The sequence below is a fragment of the Typopeltis vanoorti genome, chromosome 23 (assembly GCF_054136105.1).
Source record: "Typopeltis vanoorti isolate ZY-2024b chromosome 23, IOZ_Tvanoo_1.0, whole genome shotgun sequence".
Lineage (NCBI taxonomy): Eukaryota > Metazoa > Arthropoda > Arachnida > Uropygi > Thelyphonidae > Typopeltis > Typopeltis vanoorti.
The window spans coordinates 28,665,206-28,688,035 of record NC_143571.1 but is presented as its reverse complement, the minus strand read 5'-3'; the positions used below and the strand labels follow the sequence as shown (position 1 = coordinate 28,688,035).

Genomic DNA, 22,830 nt, shown 5'->3' with positions numbered 1-22,830 from the left:
TGTTAAGTGTGTCCCTCAATAACCAAGTAATTCTATATGCAAATCTTGGACACCTTAGCAATGTGACCCTGAACTTCATCTCCCTATCCACCAACAACCCCAAGTCCCTAGCCTCATCAATCTCTTGGAGTACCATTCCATCAATGTAGCACACAACTGGTAATCTTTTAATCCCAAAATGCATAACTTGACACTTTTCCACATTGAACTGACATCCATTACCTTTTGCCCATTTTGCCAGCTTATTTAAATCATCCTGCAAACTCTCAACATCAGCTTGATTTTTTATTGCGCTACCCAACTTTGCATCATCAGCAAATAACTGAATATCTCCCTTTAAGCCATTTCCTATATCATTTATGTACAAATTAAACAACAATGGCCCAAGCACAGAGCCCTGAGGCACACCAGTGGTGTGCCTCAGGGCTCTCATCCTGGACTCTGCTCCTCCATACACCACCTTCTAGTATCTCTCCATCAGCCATTCTCCTATCCATATCACCAGTTTAGCATCCATCCCCATCTGCTCCAATTTGTGCAACAGTATTCTATGGGGTATCCTGTCAAAAGCCTTAGCAAAATTCAAAAGTACCACCGTGCAGCCATTTCCTTTGTCCAACTCAGATGTCATTCTATTATGAAAAGTTAATGAATTTGCTAAGGCAGGATCGACCTTTAACAAAACCATGTTGGCCCCTGTAGAGTATCATATCCTGATCCACCCATTCTTGAATTTTGCCTTTAACCAACTTTTCCAATACTTTTACCACCATTCCCAAGATAATGAATGGCCTGTAATTAACTACTGCAGTTTTAGAGCCACCTTTATGCAAAGAAAGTACTTTGCCTTTCTTCCACTCCCTAAGGACCATACCACAGTTCAAACTTAAGTTAAATAACCAAGTAAGAGGCATTGACAATTCCTTTGCACATTCACACAACACCCGAGCTGATATTCCATCTAAACCTACAGCAGTGTTTGCATTTAAATTTTGCAATATACTAAGCACCTCTCATCCTATGCAAATGCAAACAAAATATTCTGGCAGACCATCTGCTGCCTTCGAGGGAGGAAATCGTGCACAGCAAGGGCAATTAAGGCCTCTGATGGTGCACTTTTAACAACCGAGAAGGATATCCTCCACAGATGGAGGGAATACTTTGAGAGCCTTCTTAACCCGGGTGGCCCAGCAGTTGTGGACATCCAAGAGGTGCAGATCGGGGCAATGACTAGTCTCACAGCAGAAGAGGTCCATTTAGCAATAAAATCGGGCAAGGCTACTAGCGATGATGAAATTAGGGCCCGAAATGCTAAAAGCCTTAAATCGAGACGGTGTACTCTGGCTGACTTGAGTGTGTCAGGCTGCTTGGATATTTGGGCGAGCACCAAAGCAATGGCAGACAGGCATAATAATACCAGTCTTTAAGAAGGGAGACCAGAAGGATTGCAGTAATTATCGTGGCATCTCTCTGCTCAGCCTGCCTTGGAAAGTGTATGCTAAGTGCTTGGAAAGACGGTGCAGGAGCAGTTTATCACCCAAGTGAGGATATCTCTGTACCTGTAGCAATAACCACAGAGATATCCTCACTTGGGTGATAAACTTTTCAACAGTGATCACTCAATAACTCTACTATTACATCTGAATTTGTCACCTCAATACCATCAGCACACACACTAAAGTTATCCTTCCGAAGTCATTCTTCCTTTTACTTGCCATAGCAGAAGAACTCTTTGGGATTACCCTTGATCTCCTTGGCTAAGGTCTTCTCATAATCTGAATTATCAGAAGACCTTAGCCAAGACATTTAGCATTTCTTACTATGCTGGTAACCCTCTTAGCTTGAGCCTTGTACTGCTCATGGGTCTCCTTGTAAATTCTCCATAACATTTTCTTTTTTTGCAGATCAAGCTTGATACTACTACTACTCATCCATCTAACACCTATCTTGTTTGTCTTCCTGACTGTGGGGACACAATCTGATATTGCCTTCCCCAGATACCCGCTGATTTTATCCCATTATAAAATTTTGTATAGAAAGAAATTTAAAATAAAAGTTTTTTCTATACCAATTTTACTTGGGAAATAAAATCAATATAACATACTTGTAATTTGACTTAACTCATTTATGCTGTATTAAACCTGAAAAAATGTTAGAACAAATTGTTATAATAAAGATTGTACAAACAAAGAAATCACTCCGACAGGATTATAAACGTAAGACCTGAGGCTAACGCAACTTGTGAAGGTCAATGAAGTACGGTGTTTCCTACCTTAACTCAGCGACCGTAGGGTGGCGGAGAAGACCCCTCCAACACAATGCGGGCGCTTTAATCTGTAGGAGTTCCAAGGTTGGGAGAGCAGAATAAAAGGGGGAAGAATTGAGGGAAAAGGAAATTTTAGACTTGGCTTTCTGTTCGGCCTTTTTCTGTTCCGGCTCTCGCTACGAGGAGTTTCCTGTGTGTCCTGCCATTCCAAGGACAGGGACCACAGCCCGTGAGTAGAAGTCCAACGATGTTAGGAGGTTCGTAATAGCAGTGATGGTCTACTCCAGAGTTCCCACAGCTAAGTTCCTTGGCGATCTCCACATGTGAAGTATCATCGATGTCGTGAAATAGTGCTGGACTGTGGATTTTATTGGAAAGAAGAAGGTGTCAACGATCTCTAGGATCTTGTATAATGAACTGGATGACAAACTAGTAAGTAAGATTTTATGTAAGAACTTTCCTAGATGCGAAATTAATGACAAAAATTGCTGATTTTAGAGTTTGTTAGCATAAAGAACTGTAGTAAAGACGAAAAGCCGTACTTCTAAGTAATTGTGAAGTAGTTTGCAAAATTCTGAGAAATTAGCTAATGTTGTAAATTAAGAAGGAAATTGTATGTGAAAGTTTTAGTTAAGCCTAATGTCTATAGTCTGAGTTAAATTAATTTAAAGTGAGTATAAGTCTGTTCTGTGTCTGATTTATGTATGAGCATATTTATGGCATTAGTCATTAAGCTTAAGAGAGAAATGTTTAATTAATCGAGTGAAGAGCCAGACACATGATTTACATTGTTTCCATGTCATTTTGTTGAGTAAATTAGAGCTAGATAATTTTTTTGTTTGTGTAGTATTAACCTTTATATGTACCTTGATTTAGCATGAATAAATTGTTTTGTTAGTCAATTAACTTGCTTGATTCTGCCTAATCAATGCACTTCTCATAAAAAGATAGAACCTGTGTGACCTTAAAAGTATGAGTAACCATGACTAACTTATAGTAAGATTCAAAACATTGCTGGACTTAGAGCTGAATTTTAGAGATATTTCAGTGTTGTGCTAGGAATTTCTCTTGAATGTATAGGAAAGATATACAATTCCTCTACGCGATCTCTGAAGGCGCAGTCGTAAAATACAAATAAATTTTCAAAGATCAGCGTGAAGGAAAGCCAGCAAGTTAGACAAAGGAACTGGCTCCAGTCAGAGGCAATTCCAAAATTCTAAAAATTATGTACATGTGAAGTAGCATAGTTATGATCTTGAAAAGTGGGTGGGATTAAATCGTTAGACTGAAAGGATTAAAGGTGATAGACTATTTCAAGCAACGAGATTACACTCGGCATTAAGACAATAAAAAATGAGTTAAGTTAAATAAAAATAAATAAGTGAATAAGTTAAAGTAAGTGAAAGGTAAATATAGTGAATATAGAGACCTCGGATATCCAATCAAATAGAATAAAATAAATAAATAAAGTAATAACATTATTTTTACACCATGCACTGCTAACATCTTTCCCTTTCGGCCATAGGATGGCTGCAAGCTCACTCCGAAGCTTGTTATAATTGCCTAACCTGTAGTTCTGTATGTACCCCTTCTTAAGAGAGAAATCCACAAATTTTGCAACCTCCCAAGTCAATACCACATGATCGTTCTCACCAATTGGAGGTAACGAGGACACTTACTTATGCATATATCCTCTGAACCAATGACAAGTTCTAACACTTTCACACCATGTGTACCTTCAGTTATGTGCTGTTTCAAGTAATTATCTTGTAGAAGATGTACGAATTCCATTTCCTTTTTGCCACATGATATTTCCTCCTTCCAATTGATATCACCATAATAATCACTAACCCTGCACTCATTGCACTAATATGCCGATGCATGAATTCAATATCTCCCCCTGTATCCCCCCCCCAGGCCTATAGTAGCAACTAACTGTATATTTGGTTGCATTGGTCACTATTTCACACCAGACCATCTCAAATGAACTATCATTCACATGTCTATCATCTTGATATACTACTTTCTTTGGCTGCAACTCATCAGCTATCATCAACAGTACTACCCCCTCCCCCTTCTCTCTTCTCTATCCTTCCTGAAAATACTGTACCCATCACATTCAATTCCAGTGACCACATCTTCTGCTGACAGCCAAGTTTCACTAATGCCTACAACTTTCGGTGAGATTGCACTGACTAATGCCAAAAATTCTTCCCTCTTATTTCGAATGCGTCTTGCATTGGTATACAAAAATTGCAAATTCCCTTTAGTTCTTGTACCAGCTTTAGAACTGATATACATGCCACTAATTTCAGTAGTCCCATGCCGATTTTTATCCACTCTATTCTGCAATTTATTCCACGAATAAGGATCAACAAATATACAATCACTGCTTAAGTTTCTCCCTCTTACATTCAACCTTTTCAATTTTAGTTTCCCTGCCCAATTACTTCAACTTGTTCAGAAAACAGTAACTTCTTCAATCACTTATGACCTTCCATGTTCAGATGCAACCCATCTCTTGCATACAGTTGTCTTTTTCCTTCAAACACACTCCAGACATCAATAAATTCCAGATCTCTTTTTTGCACATTCTTGCAATCATATCGTTCATTATCATCACTCATCTACTTAACTCATAACTGTTAAAACAAGGCAGCACACACACACTATCCTCTCATTGACACTTTTCTTCTTCACGATATCTAACAATATTCTTAAATCTTTTGCTACCCAATTTATACTACCACTCAGGTCATTTGTACCCACCATAACTGTCTTCTTTTCTGCATAATGCCCTCTCTTTATTGCTAAAGCCACTCTCTCTATTGTTCCACCAGCCAAGCACTCCTCAGGCATACCGCTCTCTATACCCTTAATCATAGATTCACCATATATTTTGCCACTCATAACTTCATTCAAGCGTCACTCACAGCCTCATTTTCTACGCTATTCAGCATGACTCTCCCAGTTTCATTACTCAACGCTCTTACTTACTCCTTCACTCTCACGGCATCTCATTTCTTCTAGACCTCTTGTGCTTTCATTCTGTTGACTCCCAATTACTCTCATACTATTTATTACTTCATCAATCACCAAAGACTCTCCTGTACTTAATCCTGTTCTAGTTGCTTCAGCTAAAGTAATCTCCATAGTCCTAATTTCTCTATTCAACACATTTAACTCAGTTTTAATTTCTAGAACCTCCTTACTAAGCACTTCCAATTCCTCTTGCAGAAGATGAAAGTCACTTTTCGTTTTCATGAACTCCTGCCAAAGTTCTTCCGCTATGGTCCCAAATGGTACTTCTGCTTCTATTCCTAATCGCTCCAGCCTATCCCGACACTTCTCACATATGTTGACGTTTTCATTCTTCTCATTTAGCCAAACAGTCCACAGATACTTCACATTCTTCAGCGCATACATGTAGCAGTTTCCGCAACGCATCCATTGCGAAAAATCCAATGTGGATCCAGACTTTTGTATAGAAGTCCTCCGAGCCACTGACGTATGTCTCTTGTTAGACGCTGAAGTAATGAAACAGCAGCGAAAACACAATATATACAACAGAGTTTCAAACAATAACACCACTGAAGGACATTTGTATTAACCGAAGCACAACTGCTGCACAATTTGAGACAAAAAAGCCACACTATACTTCAATTTAAAAACACATTTTCTTGCATAACTCAACATGACCGCCACGCTCACTAGCGACACCACTGATGACGTCACTGTGACAGACATGAAATAATGGAACCATTAAATGTATGTTTAATTCTTTTATTGTGCTGTTTTCACTATATTAAAATGTAACTTGAAAGGAATTAATTTTATTGCTCTTTCCCTGCTGGATCAAGTCTGAATTTTTTTTTTTTTAGGTGGGAGAAAAAATTTCCCAAAACAGATGCAATAATCTACCTTTATGATATATCTGGGCTTTAGAGAATAGATGCAAACTCATCTGAAGAAGACTGACTCATTCAAGGAATTCATGTGATGAATTTATCTTGCAAGGAAAGAAAAACGCTCCCATAATGGATACAGAATGATAAAGAAGCACTTCATGAAAGTAAGAAATTGTATATAAATTTCTTCTTTATAAGTTAGCACATGATCTTAGGGGATAGAGAAAAATGTAGGAAAGTAGGCTGTGTGTGTACAAGTAGCTCAATGTATATCATTAGAATATTCTGATGACAAAAATGCTTTAGGAGTCACTAAGAACACTTAGAAGTAGAGATAAGAATATTGCAAAAGGAATCATGATGATGATGATTTACAAAGTAATGATAAGGATATGGGTGCTTAGGGTCAAAGCTATAAATAGGGGGTGCTTAAGGGCCAAAGCTATAAACTGAGAGGAGATGGCCACATAGCCTTTAAAGGAACGTGGAGAAGTTATACTCTTGTATAGAATAAATTTTATTTCTAGGTTTTCTTTTTTTTTTCAACAAAAAATGCAGCTATCCGAGACTAATGGAGAAATAACCTGTTTTGAATATGCCTAAAAATTGATAAACATACCAAGAAAGAGGATGAGTAATTGAAAAAAAAAATTAAGAAAGGGATAGGTAAGAATTTGTTCTGAAAACTAACAATTTTAAGAAAGAAAGAATATATGAAAAATACATCCTATTTGTCATGAATACAATGCTAAATGGCTGAGTTAATGGTTGACATTCAATGCTTTAACAGTTGCACTTTATTCACAGTTATATAGTTTTCTATTTTTATCAGAAAACAACAAAGTAGTAAGTTACCCACAGTATTTGTTACAAAGTCATAAAATGAATAATAGTATATTGTTTCCCCAACATATGTCAAATACTGTCCCAACAGTAAAGTTTACTGTAGATATTTAACATAACACTTCAGAAATGGAAAATATTTATATATGACAAGCACTTTTTCCTTGGGGGGGGGGGCAAATTGTTTTTAATATAATGATATGGATATATCTAAGCAATTTTCATTCATTAACCAATAAATTTAATTAAATAAATTATATGTATGCATGTGTGAATTAAATTAAAATTTCTGTTATTTAATTTTATTTTAATTAATATTATGTTAGAATGATGGGACACTGTACCATATGAATGGAAAAGGCCTAAGTTCAACCCCCCCCCAAGGAAAAAGTGGAATCTTCATAAGGAAGGTGAGTTAACCAATCTCATACAGAGGTGGCAAGGCTTTTCTCCCACAAACTTTGGTGTTTCATCCTCCATACAGGAAAATCAGTCAAGAAAGTATGAGCAATTTACAGACAAAAAATACTATTTGTGGCGCTAAAATGGTACTGTGAGTAAATGGTAGATAGTGACATTGTGTGTTGATGGTGAATAGGATTAAGTAATATATAGACAGTGGCTTATGAGTCCTTGGACTCATCGTAAGAGGAGGTGTAACATAATAATAATTCAATTTAAAAATTAATCTTACCTGCATCATATAATTCAATTTAAAAATTAATCTTACCTGCATCATATTAAATTCAGCTAACAGATTCTTATAAAGTGTACTGTGTGGAACTGGCACTAAGATCCCGGGAAGCTTGTCATCCACTGAACAATTTAAAATACTTAAAACTGACTGGAAAAAAAGAAGCAAAAAAAAAAAAAAAAAGAGTACATTATGATCAAGTTTCATTGTTAACATGATTACTATGAATGTCAGTAAAAATAATCAGATGCTCTAGATACTAAACAATGATGTAATTGAGCAATAAAAAAGGGTCAATAATGATTATCATAATCATATTTCTTATATGTACCCTCAAACAGGTGCACAAGATATTATGATAGTACTAATTAAAAAGTTTATGTTATTAACTTACTACCAACAATGTTCTTTCAAATTAATCTGTTATCTGTCAGGACTCCAATACTGTCAGATCTTATATTTTGGTTAATTGTATCATTTCACCTACATCATACAACATGGTCTTCCTCTGGTTCTTTTTTCTGCATCTTGGCAAAAAAACTTATTTTGCTAATCTTTTTTCTCCTATTCTATTTACATGGCCTGAGATTAACTCTGCTCACACATTCCTGAATTCCAAATTTTAACAATATCAAGTTAGTACCAAATATCCTCATTTTTAATATGATTCTGACTTCTGTTAACTCCTTTAATCTTTCTCTTTTATCTGTGGTCTTCAGTCTTTGATCAAGTGTTTTATTTCTAAGAACACCCTCGGATCCATAGGTTAAAACTGGTGAACAATATCTTACATAACTACCTTAGTATCTAGTTTCAGTTGGCTTCCTACCATACCAGCTTTGCTAATTATGTTGTCTATTTCAATATTTAATTCGCCATCTTCACTAAAACTTGTAGCTAAATTGCTGAAATGATTTACTTGTTTTCTATAAGTTATCCATTTAGGGTGAAGTTATATTTTCAGTGTACCTCTCTATTTTCATAGTCTTTGTCTATCTATTGCTGATTTTCATACAAAATTTGTTACAATTATTATTCAATTTAGTTAAAGAATCCTGCAGACTTGTACTGGATTTATTTAGCAGTACTGCATTATCTGCATAAAGTAAAGAGCTAAGATAACATAGTCCATATAGACAATGAATAACCATGGAGATAACATGTATCCTTGTTTCACCATGATTTAGCACCAAACCATCTCTTCACGTGTACCTCCTACAATTTTAACTGCTGACTTACACCTCAAATATAGACTATTTATTGCTTGATATAATGTTCCATTTTGCATCACATAAATGAAGCATTTTGAACAACCTTTCTCTCTTGGCACTTTGTCATATGCTTTTTCATTTCTACAAAACTTAAATACAAATCACGATTTATTTTTCTGTCAATTATCTGTACATTATCCGATCCAAAGAATTTTTATTTGGCCTGAACCCAGTTTGTTCTTCTCCAAGTTTCCCTTCCACAATTTTTTTTTAGCTTTTTCTCAGTTCTATACAACTAATGAAATTTAATTAATAAATGGAAAGTTTTTCCATTGTAATTTGTAATAGATCATTATGATAATTTTTTAATCTGTGCTGCAGAATTAAAGATGATTCTATATCACCGTTATAATCTATTTTTTTTTTTTTTACTTGTCCATAATTTTTACCTTACAACATGAAATGATGCATATATTCAGAATAATTCTAAAAAGAACACTAAAACCATCAAACCACTACTACATATACACAGACACGCTAAGAAGAGGTTACTATGCTACTATTACCCAAATTTTTAATAATGTAAATTTAATTCTATCAATAGTTTCTTCAAAATTAATCGGTTATCTATTTGATGAGTAAATGGGGAGTAAGTCTTTATTTACTCACATCTGTAGTAAATAAAGAGCAAAATGTTAGATTTAAGTCTTGTATTTTGGTCTTCTCAATTACTATTAATGGTACTACTAGCCTTCTCGTACCTTGTCAAATTTCCCAGGTGAAATGTCTGCCTCTCTCTGTCACTCACTCACACACACACACACACACACAATGTACCACTGTCACATTACTCAAAGATAAGGCTGACTGCCTGGTATAATGCTTCCCCTTCACTTCAGCACAGATGCAAATTATCCTTTCTTCACTATATGAACAGCTCACAGCATGCTACCTCCTGGAGTATTTTTGCTAGGAAGATAACAGAAGAACCCTGAATAACTTGGAAACCAGCAATTCATAATAAAGCTATCAAATCACACCCATTCTCTCATTTAGTTCACTCAAAAATCATGGAGAACATCTATTTCGATAGATTTTAATAAAATCTGATATTTAGAATCTACAGTAAAATTTCCATTCAATCTCGGTTTGAATTAAACCATGTTTATTAGCAAAGTGATTTGAAATGATAGTAATAACTCTGCTCTGGATAGATAGAGTTGGGTATTTAGAATTTCTACTAAAATTTGTCAAGGTACTCAATTTTAGTTTTAATCGAGGGCAATTTTAGTGGCAAAATTTAGCACAATAATATAAAAATGATGTCACAAATGACAGTATATAAATAAACTATTGAAAGCATGCATAAGTCGAAAATGCTCTAGATCATTATTGTGATGTCATATGTGAAGATGGGTTTCAGTGTAACAAGAACATTATTATGAAACACCCCTAATTTATAATTATCTGTGTGTGTGTTTTGTATTTTGCATTTTCTGTAGGATTATTCCTGTAAATAATCAACAGATTTTTTTTGTCAAATACTGTTGAATCATCATAATTTGCACGTCATGAATATTATGGTGCATAAACTCAACAAGTGAACCAAATACAAATAGTAATAATCTGTGGTACTTACAGATCTTTAAAGGCCCACAACCTACCTAGATTGGATTTCATAATCATAATTTTAAGTTGGAGTGTTTAAGGATCAAATTCCTTTATCCTTGTTTCAACAGGGTGAAACAAGGATAAAGGAATGTGGAGAGGCGACCAGAGTATCTGAACTAATGTCCAATCCTCACCTTCTCGTGGTTCACCTTGCTCGGTACCTACCTGGATACTGAACGAATGAGGATGGCCTGGCAATCTGGGATTTAGCCAACCAAATTGTATTCTTATTGGCTTAAACCAAAATACAAAATGATGGTACAACGTGATAAAATTTCATGCCGGCTGGGGTGTTGCCGGATAAACAAGGCCACATTTCTGAAAATACACCCAATTCAACATCGCCAGAGTTAAAGATTGGTACTATCAACATAAGAAGCATGAATGGCAAAGAAATGGAGCTAGCTGAGGAATTAGAGAAGTACCAGATCAACATAATAGGAGTGACTGAAAAAAAAAAAGAAAAACTGGTGAGATCTTTCTGAGCAATAAATACAAAATGTTATATTCAGGCAATGAGAATCAACGAAAAGAAGGAGTAGCCATAGTATTCAGCACTAAATACGAGACTAATCTTCTTGGATGACAGGCAGTCTCAAGTTGAGTGATGTGGGCAAATATCAGAATGGGAAACTGGACAATGACACATTTGTGCCCATGGTCCCACAGAAGGTTCTACTAAGATAGAAGTAGAGGAATTTTTTGAGGCTTCAGAGAAAGCAATTGACACAATGCAAAAAGAAAAGTTGGCCCTTGTTGGGGATCTAAACAGCAGAGTAGGAAATGATTGTCAGACATACAAAAATATTTTGGGAAAATTTGGAGAAAAGAGCAAAGCTAATAATAATGGCAAATACCTGTTGGATTTCTGTTCAGGACATGGACTGGTTATTACTAACACCATGCTCCAACATAAAAATGTGCACAAATTCACATGGAGAGAAGAGGCTAGGAATAAGAAAAGTCTCGTTGACTATGTTATTGTTGATAGTGATGTTTTCTCCCTGGTGCAGGCCATCAGAGTGTACAGAGGATTTGAAATTGGAAGTTATCACTATTTAGTGATGAACAGGATAAAATTGAATTTCATATCGAAAAGCATAACATGTAAGAAAGTTTTAAAGTGAATAAAAGTTGAACAGCTCTCAGGTGTGAACTGTAGACTAAAATACACAAACATTATTCAAAAAAAAAAAAAAAAAAAAAAAAAAAAAAAAAAAAAAAAAAGGAAGAGTTTGAGAACAGGAACTACACCTTGAAGATTCAGTGTCAAGCCTTCAAGAAAACCCTGATGATTCAGCCAGTGGGGCATGTGGTGAGGTTGTCTGCAAGGAGAGAAAAATCAGAACTCCATGATGGACACAGGAAATTAAAGAGGAAGTGAAGGAAAAGAAGAAAGCATATCAAAAGTTCCTGGCAAATAAGTCAGTTTGTGCTATTAGATAATACAGAGATAAATGTAAGAAAGCTAAACACTGTGTAAAACTAGCTAAATAAAAGTCATGGGAGGACTTTGGCAAGAACATACAAAATAAATATCAAGAAGGTGGCAAAAGATTCTGGAGGTTGTTGAAGAAGCTTAGAAATGGAGGAAAGAGTGCTGTAAAAGGAGTCAGAGATGATAAACGTGACATGAAAATGGAAGAAAAAGATATCCTTGAAGTATGGAGTAATTACTTCAAAAAATTGCTAAATGAAACAAACAGTAACAGCACAGTGGTAAAAAACATTCAGCAGGCATACAGTCAGGAATACATATCCATACTTGAAGTAGAAAAAGATACCAAAGGCTCGAAATTTGGAAAGGTAGCAGGAGTAAATGATATTCAACCAGAAATGCTGAAGTATGGTGGTATAAAAGTCTTACAGTGGCTGCACTGCATAGTTTAGAAGGCCTGGACAGAGGGATGAATTCCCGATGATTGGAGTAGAGCTCTCATAGTGCCCATATATAAAAATGGAACTAAAACTGAATATGAGAATTACAGAGGTATTTTCCTACTGAGTATTCCTGGTAAGATTTATGCAAGTATATTTGAGAAATGGTTAAGAAGAATTGTGGAAGAAAATATTTAGTGAAGAACAAACTGGATTCAGGCCGAATAGAGGCTGTCAGGATCAGATCTTCACTTTATGACAAATAGTTGAGTAATCATGGGAATATAATAAAGATCTGTATTTAAGTTTTGTCAATCTGGAAAAGGTATGACAAGGTGCCAAGAGAGAAGCTATTCAATACGCTACAGTTATATGGCGTCAATGGGGCATTATATCAAGTAGTACTTAGTCTTTATTTGAGTTTTAAGTCAGCAGTTGGGATTGAAGGAAGTACAGGAAGATGGTTTAATGTTAAATCTGGTGTGAGACAAGGATAATATCCTTGTCTCACACCAGAGAATAATGAATAACTGAGGGGATAATATGTATATTATCCCCTCAGTTATTCATTATCTATATGGATTATGAAAGAAAATTCTATTAAACATGATATCAAAATTTTAATGTCAGCTCTTTGCTTTATGCGGATGATGTTATACTTCTAAATAAATCCGCTACAAGTCTGCAAGATTCTCTGACTAAATTGAATAGCTGTTGTAATAGATATGGTATGAAGGTTAGCAATAAAAAGACAAAGACAATGAAAATAGGCAGAATCATTGAAAATATCAGCTGTATTTTGAATGGAGAATCCATAGAACAAGTAAAACATTTCAGCTACTTAGGCACGATTTTTAGTGAAGATGGTAAATTAAATATGCAAATAAACAACATGATCAACAATGCTGGTATAATAGGAAGTAAATTGAACAAATTCATATGGAATAGGAGAGAAATTAGTTGGAACATTAAATTAGCTGTATACAAGACAGTGTTCAAACCAGTTTTAACTTGTGGATCTGAGAGCTGGGTCAGAAATAAAACACTTGACCAAAGACTAGAGACCATAGATATGAGAGTCCTGAGAAAGATTAGAGGCGTGAACAGATGGCATCAATGGCAATATCATATTAAAAACGAGGATATTAGGAAAGAACTTGACATTGTCAGCATCCAGCAATGTGCGAGCAGAGCTAATCTCAGGTGGTATGGTCACTTAAACAGAATGGGAGAGGAAAGATTAGCAAAACAAGTGTTCTCTGCCATGTTGGCAGAAAAACGACCCAGAGGAAGACCAAGATATAGGTGGATTGATACGATACAAAGTGCCTTAGACGATAGAAATATAAGATCTGATAATGTTGGAGTAACGGACTGATTTGAAGGAAAATTGTAGATAGGAAGTTAGTAATGATGTAAATTTTTCATGTAGTACTATCATATCCTGTACACCCCCTTGAGGGTACATGGCAGGAATTTGATGATGATGATGATAATAATTTTAAGTTATGGTTATGAAATCCATAACTTAAAACTGACATGACAGTTGCTGAATGTGTCTGATAGCATAATTTAATTTCTTTGTATGCAGATCAACGAAACAATTTCTTGTAGACACAAAACACAACACTAAATTACATTTTGTACATCTTACAGTTGAAAATCCATTTTTGCAATATTGGCATTGACATTTTGCCCCATGAATTGGCCAATGATCCATCTAATCATACTCTACATCCTGTATGGGTACTGGCAGTACTGCCTTCTTCTTTGGCACAGGTTGACCTACTGATGGTCTTCTTGTCTTTATTTTATTTGCTTGCATCTGTGATGTGAAGCTCGAATTGTTTTAGCACTGTCTTTCGGTCTCCCATTTCTCTTTAATAAAGTAGCTCTCTTTGTTAAATCAATCATTCAGAATTTGAATTATCTCAATCTGAAATATTTGGATTTGGTGATGGCAAGACAGTTGCTCAAATTGTATTTTTCCATAAAAAGAAACAGCACTAAAAGTTAACATACCTTTGTTCTTTGATTATAACTACAGTAGTAGGTAATCTCCTAGACAGTTACTGTAATGGCAATGCTAACCGGAAGCAACATTGCAGAAAACACAATTTTCCCACTCATCTCTCTCATAGCAAAAAAAAAAAAAAACACTTTGAAAATGACACTCAGCTATTTATAAATCAAGAAAACATAACACTAACTTTGTTACAATTCCTATATCGCAAAACAAAAAAAAAAAATGGTGACACTTCTCTTCTGTTTCCCACTCCTTCTCATCACAACGAACAGAGTAGCACCATTTGTTGGCAAAAACATGATTCAAAAAAGTGTTTCACTGTGCATCCACGAAGATGAATGTTGCCTGGAAACAGTAATGACAACAATTGGGTGGAAACTCTTATTGGCATGTGAACAGATCAACTGTAAAGTCACGATGCCTAAGAGAAAACTTTAAATAAAGGGTTAAAATTGATCATCTCATATATTTTGACCCTCTAAAGCATTCCTAACTGTACCACTCCATCTATATATTGCTTTCCTTGTTTGTTTTTTTATCCCCTGCAATCATGGTTGTCTAACACCAATTTTGAAAACTTTCCTCTTCCATTCTATTTAAGTGCTAATACCATCTTATATTAACTCTACTCGCACATTCTCGAATGCTAATAATGTCAGGTTCATTTATAGTATCTTCATTTTTAATGTGATTTAGTCAATGCTCTCTTCTTGGGTTGACTTTTCCATTAGCCTGTCTTGGTACAAGCACATCAGGTCCACAGCCTCTTCTGCTGGGAAAAAAAAACAAAAAAACTTGGTATTCTTTTTTCTGTTCTAAGCAGGGCTTCTCTCCTGCTCAACTCCTGATGCTTTATAAAGTAAATCTGCCCAACATCAGAATATATGATTGTATTCAGAAAAGAGCAATCCACTTAACTGATGACCCCCCCCCCCTCTCTCTCTCAAGTTGCTTTCCCACAGATGCTCTTTTGCCACATCATGTCTTTTCTACAGGTATTTCCATGAACAGTGCTCCACCAACAGCCACTAACATTCCTCTACTTTCTTCTAATCTAGAATAAACATGAGCAGCTGCTGGTTCACAGTAGTTCAGCTCCAAACTCAAACCAATTTCTCATCCTCCTCCTTCGTAACCTACAGCTCTGCTCTTTGGAACAGTCTTCTTCATACTGTTTTTCTCATAATCACAACCCTCAGGTCTTCAAGACATTAATCATGGGATCTCTTGTATGTTGAGCTGATATAACCAAATATAATATGTTATGTATGTGTGTGTAACAAACATAGAAAGTGCATATTGTTTTGCAGTTTTATTGTGAATTGGATTAACTGGGATAATAATATATGTGGGGGGGGTAACAAACATACCATGAAGCATTCAATTTTACTGTGAATTGGATTAACTGGGATTGTCATTACATATATAAAATAAAACTGACATCTCACTGCATAAGAAGCAATTAGTCTTATAAGATAGCTAAACATGTTAGGCAGGATGATCTCACACTGGGTAATAAAATTCATCCATAATCTCTATTTAGTATCCCCCTCTTAAACTGAATCTGCTATAAGTCTTGAAGGCTAATTAACAAAATTAAATAAACGATGTAATAAATATAGCCTGAAACTCAGCAAAAGGGTATATTGGAAAATAAAAAATATGACCAGTATTTTCAATAGTGAATTATTAGAACAAATAACATTTTAGCTACTTTGGCACACTGTAATAAAGGGATTAAATATTGAGACATGTAAAAGAATAAGTAAGGCTAGTTCAGCAGGAAGCTAGCTGAATATATAAAACATATTCAACAAGACATCAATCCAAGTACAAAACTTATTAACATCTGACTTCCATGGAGTCAGAAACTCATCATGGGAGATACACACTATTGCACACAATGCTCATCCAACTGTGCTTTAACCATGCTACCGGCCAGGACGTATATACGTCCAAGTTACCATGGATGCGAAGTGCATATTAAAATTGTAATACCATTGATATTACATTGAAATATATGATGAATACGAAGCGTATGAGGATGCATATTTGATCCATAATGACCAGTAAGGTAGTTAAGCTGATTCAGTGTGTCTACATTCACAACACACTCAGGCAATGCATTCCACTCACTAACCACTAACCATGCAAAGAACCTGCTCCTCTGCTCACACCCTCCTTATACAGTTTCTAGTGATGGCCTCTTGATCTACCCCCCCCCCTGCCATTCTATGAAAAATCTCTTCCATGTCAACCTGATAACAACCCCTGACTAGCTTGTATGTCTTAATCATATCCCCCACCCAGTTCCTCCTATTCATGAGGCTCTACAACTTACATTCTCTCAATCTGTCCTAGTACTCCACATTCCAAAGACCACTTACCACCTTTGTGAATCTTCTCTGGACCCTTTCCAACATATCCTTGCCACTATGAAAACCCAGCGACAAAGTCTGCACAATAATCTATATGAAGCCTGATCAGGGCCTTATACAATGGCATCATAATCTCTATTTCTGCATGTTAGGTTCCTCCATATCATTGCCATTATCAGATGTGACATCTTCACAAATTGTGCAATGTGGCCCCTGAATTTTGGTTCCCTGTCCACCATCACTCCTAGATCTCCCAACTCCTCTACTTCCTTTAAAGTTTCCCCACTAAGTGTATACTTCGCATCCCATTGTTACTTACCAAATCTCAAATCCTATAGCCTTATTGACATCAATTTAAATTAAGGGGATATTAAATCCCACATTATTTCGAAGCCGAATAAGAAACTCAAAGATCGGAATCAAAGAGTTTCATGCCGAATATAGTAAACTATAAAAGTTTCGGCAGATTGTAGCATAAGCTGAAGCACATAGTTCAACACTAGGGCAACTCGTAGCAAAGGTGGGTAAAGTTCTGATCACTATTCTTAGTATTACCCATAATGTAAAACACATCTCCTAGGAGATGTATGATGTTATACATTATGGTTGAAGGTCACTACCCAAACCGGTTTCGACCTTTATTGAGGTCTCATCGGTGAGTAGGTAGACCAGGTAATACTGAGGTTATAGCGAAAAGAACTTATATACTTTGCTATACGAGTTGTCAAAAAAGGTGCATCCATAAATTACTTAAATAAAATAAAAGAGCCAATAGGCTTCACTACAGCGATGTAACATTATTTAAATTAAGGGGATATTAAATCTCACGTTACTTCAAATCCGAATAAAAAACTCAAAGATCGGAATCAAAGAGTTTCATGTCGAATATAGTAAACTATAAAAGTTTTGGCGGATTGTAGCGTAAGCTAAAGCACATAGTTCAACACTAGGGCAACTCGTAGCAAAGGTGGGTAAAGTTCTGATGAAGTAAAGTTTCTTATTCGCCTTTGAAATAATGTGGGATTTAATATCCCCTTAATTTAAATAATGTTACATCACCGAAGTGAAGCCTACTGGCTCTTTATTTTATTTAAGTTATTGACATCAAGTTTATTTATTTCCTCAAATACCTCCTGTTCATTCACAATTAAGTCATCCTTTCCTATGTTCTTTACACTTAAGTTCCTCATGATTCCACCTGATAAGGATGAAACACCCTTATAAATTGATCACTGAATACCTCAACAATGTCTTCTGTAGCACTTTCATCCATTCACATCATCTTACCATGATCATTCTTCCTTCTACTTGCCACATATCTAAAAAACTCCTTAGGATTTTTCTTCACCTGGTTTGCCAATTTCTGCTCATACTGCACTTTTGTTTCCCTTTACTAACCTAGTCATCCTCCTGGCTTGTTCTTTATACTCATCATGTAAATGATTATTACCATTACTCATCTTGTACTTCAACTAAAGTACCTTCTTTTTTTCAGATTTCATGCTTAAGCTCCACATTCATCCATTTTACGCCTACCTTATTCAGTCTTTTGGCATTCGGAATACATTCACACATTGATGATGTTATGTATTTCTTTGTCAGTTCTGAAGCAGCATTTATTTCCTTACTGCTCAACTCCTCGTTCCATGTTATAGCTTCAAGCTGTCTCCTGAGCTTGTCATAATTACAGCCTTATAATTCCACATATATATTCTTTCCTCACAAAAGTCTACATATGACTAGCCACAACCTAGATCACTTCATGATCACTTTCACCTACTGAAGGAAAGTGTGAAACCCCTCTCACAATTACATCCTCTGATGAAACGATCGGATCTAGAATTCTCGATCCTCGCGGGCCCTCCTTCACATGCTGCCTGAGATAGTTATCTCTGAAGAACTTGAGAAATTCATTTTCCTTATTCCCAAATACCATCTCTTCATTCCAATCTATACTGCCATAATTAAAATCACCCATAATAATTACTCTACCTTTGTTCACTAATGCAAGTTGTTTATACATTTCATCATCACCACCCTCCCAGGCCTATAGCAACTTCCAACTAAATATGTCTTCCTCTCAACCCTCCTTCCACTCCTTGGAACTTGTGCTGTTGTAAAACTTATTAAACAGGCATGCCAGTGCTACTACCAATTCCCTGAAATATTCCCTTAAGATGCATGGTGATATCATCAAATCCTATCGCCTTATTAACATCAAGTTTATTTATTTCCTCAAATACCTCCTGCTCATTCACAATTAAGTCATCCTTTCCTATGTTCTTTACACTTAAGTTCCTCATGATTCCACACTGCTTCAATCATTTCCACTATTTCCTTCTTTCATGTCTACTTTATGTGGACTTAATTCCCCTACTATCATCAGTAGCACTCCCCTTCCCTTCTTGCCCTTTCTATCCACGTGAAAAACACTGTATCCTTCCATTTCTATTCCCATTACAATATCATCTCCATTCAACCATGTTTCATTTATTCCAATGATTTCGGGGTGAATAAACTCAATCACTGAAACCATTTCATCCCCCTTATTTTTGATACTTCTGGCATTTGTAAACAAACACAGCAGTTCTTTTTCAGTCTATAGCCAGTCCTATTCAAGTCACTTATTGGTTGTGATTTCCCCACCACACCTGCTCAATCACCTTTATAATCACTTACCACATATATCAGCTCAGTCTCAACTTCCCCACCCACATCACAATATACTCCAGCTTAATACACACATTCACTGCAACTTTCAACATCCACTCTCCCTATACTATGTTTCCCTGTTCCTCTTGCATTCTCATTCTCTCTCTTCATTTCTCACACTACTACTATTTCCACTGCCAAGACCTTCTGTCTCTTCAATACAACTTTCCTGATTTTCCCCTTCATCTCTTTCTTTTGATCTCTTGCATGTATCACACACTGTACTTCCATCCTGCAACACTTTCTCCAGTACACTCACTCCAAAGCCATTCAAATGTAATCCATCAGCCTGTATAATTTCATTCTTCACTCAACATATGCCATGCATCCACAAACTGTACGCCCTTCCCCTCACACATCTCCAGTAGCATATCATTCATTATTTTGGCTCTCAGTCGCAACTCATCATCATACCTCGGCAACACACCGACAACTTTTCCTACTACACTATTATCTTTCACTCTTCTCAATAGCCTTCTGATATTCGTCCTCACATCCTCCTCATGTCCACTTAGATCATTTGTTCCCACAATCATGACTAATTCTCTTGCTTGGTCCTTCATGTCCAATGCCTTAATTATCCTACTCATTCTCCGTCCTGGATAGCAGACCTTATGTACTCTGTCAGTACATAACTAGTCCTCTAACTATGGAATCTCCATATACTACTATCTTGGAATCACTCTCTTTTACTCTTTTTTCTTTCATTCTATTCTCCAAACTTTCATTAGTTTCCAATAGACTTCTAAACTCCACATATTCCTCATTTCATTTTTTATTTTTAATAACTGTTTCATTAAATCTTGCATTCTGACAATTTCACTCTATCACTCCTGCAGTCTTGCTACCTCTTGTTCTGCTGCACCTTACTTCCATTTCTTCATTCATACTTTCTTTCACTCCCTTATCACTAACTTTTTCTTCTACATCTTTCATTGCATTCTTTCACTCCCTCAGTGCTTTCGTTTTGTTTCTGTTTCTTTCATGTACACCATCTTCTATCTTTTCAGTCAGTTTTGCATTGTTTGCCTCATGGTCTAATAATATATCACACTTTCAACATATCCATACTTTCTCTCTTCTCTCCTTCAGTCTCTCTCTCCCCCTCCACAAACACAGCTTGTACACTCCACCATACATACATACATATTGCACTCATGACATTGAATCATTTTTGAAAAGTCTATGTCGTTAATGCCACTCGATTTTTGCAGTGACACCTAGTCACATCAGTCAATCCCCACGTTGTTGACCTCGTGACCGCCATTGTGTTATTTAAAAAAGGCAATTTAAACTAATAAATCAGGCAGAAATCACACCAAAAATCATGCAGACACACTTCGTTATCAAAATAAATAGTACAACCCCTAAAATTCATGAAATATTGGCAATTATTATTCAAAATAATGCTTATCTTTCCAGAGCTCTTTCTAACACTACACAACTTACTATCCTCTAGCAGATTTTTTTTTTTTTTTTAATATCATCATCATCATCATCAAATATGGAATATGTGCCTTCATGGGATGTACAAGATACTCTATCATAGTATTGTACACTTATGTTTACATCATTACTAGCTAGGAGTTAATTTAGGGCAAAAGCTAGCTAACTGAGAGAAGTACTACATGGCCTGTAAGGAATGCTAAGAGCCAACTAGAACTTATGACCTGATGGATAATGAACAAATAAATAATAAACAAAAATGACAGTACAAAACAATATGATGAAATTCCATGGAAGATGGGGTGCCAGTTAAGTAAGTCCCTGCCTACCTCTATTTTTGTCAGAGAATGAGGGGGAAACTGTGAAAAGTTGGCTATTGGAACAAACTCAAACTTAGCATCAACAGAATTAAAGACAGATGTTGGCAATGTCAGAAGTAACACTGTAAAAGAAGGTAGTATAGTAAACAGTATGTACGTAACCTATGAAACTCAAGAGACGGATTAGAAATAAAGCAACTGATCAGAGACTAGACACCAGTAATAAGAATTCTGAGGAAAATTCAAAGTGAGTGGATAATAATATCAACAGCAGAATCATAAGCAAGATGATGATGATGATATTATAAAGCAACCTGGCATTAATATTCAATTATGTATCAGTATATGGCATTAAAATTCAAGAATATAAGAATGCACTTGATATCACCAAAGCTTTTCACTGGGTCTAGCACAAAGGCTCACTAAGCAAACTCCCATCATTTGGTCTATTTTAAGGACCTCTGCAGCTGGATTGCCAGCTTTCTGTCTGGGTGCACACTAGGTGTCATGGTAGATGGTTCCTTATCCTTTCACCATTCAACTATTCCACGAGGTTCTGTTCTCTCACTAATCCTCTTCCTTCTATATATCAATGACCTACTTCAATTGGCCTCCAATCCAATACACAGTTTTATAGATGAGAGTACACTGCATTCCTCCCTTACATTTGATAAACCTTACTCTACACAACTCACCTCAACTTACAAAACATCAACCACCACAGCCTCAATTCTGATCTCCAAGCCATCCTTCAATGGGGTTCCGATAACCTCGTCAATTTCAATGTTAGTAAAACCCAGTTCTGTCTCATTTCTTGCAAAAAAAGAATATTTTCTCCCAGTATTATTTTTGACAACACTCAAATTTCCAGACAAGATGAGATTTCTCTTCTTGAAAGTACCTTGACATCATGCCTCTCCTGGCATAAACACGTTACAACCATTACATCCTCAGCTTCTAAAAAACTAGGATTTATTTTTTGCTCAAGATGTTATTTCACCTCTGAACAGCTGTTAACCTTCTACAAATCACAAATTCACCCAGCTATTGAATACTGCTCCAAATGTGAGAGCAGTATTCAATACTGTTCTCACATTTGGAGTGGGCCCCTAAGAGCTCTCTCAAAATGTTGAACTCAATACAGAGAAGAGCAATTAGAGTGATTAATGACCCTTCTCTTAAAAATACTCTCCTCCCACTTTTGCAGAAACATTTGCTCTCTGCAATTTATATGTATTCTATAATGTATTCTATCGCCCCACAAGTTTGCTGTACAGCAGAAGAGAAAGATGAATTCTGGAACGTGGAACGTGCTAGATGAAGAAATGAGGGAATCGAAAGAAAACGAGACGGTGATTGTCAGAGGAGACTTAAACGGACACATAGGGAGACAGAATAGGGACCATGAAAGGGTGCATGGTGGCCATGGAGTGGGAGATGAACCAGGAAGGAGAGAGGATTTTAGACATTGCAGTAG

At 36.1% G+C, this 22,830-nt stretch overlaps 1 protein-coding gene across 3 annotated transcripts in view; it reads right to left on the bottom strand.

The window, feature by feature from the left end:
* Positions 1–22,830, bottom strand: part of LOC150093718 (alanine aminotransferase 1-like) — a 193,286-nt gene that overhangs the window by 94,210 nt on the left and 76,246 nt on the right. For 2 of the 3 annotated variants that reach the window (XM_090413040.1, XM_090413043.1), the window contains exon 6: positions 7,748–7,861. The exons of the other annotated variant lie outside the window; for it this stretch is intronic. In XM_090413040.1, coding sequence (XP_090269166.1) covers positions 7,748–7,861 — 114 coding nt within the window. The remainder of the gene's footprint in view (positions 1–7,747; positions 7,862–22,830) is intronic. 3 annotated transcript variants of the gene reach the window in all.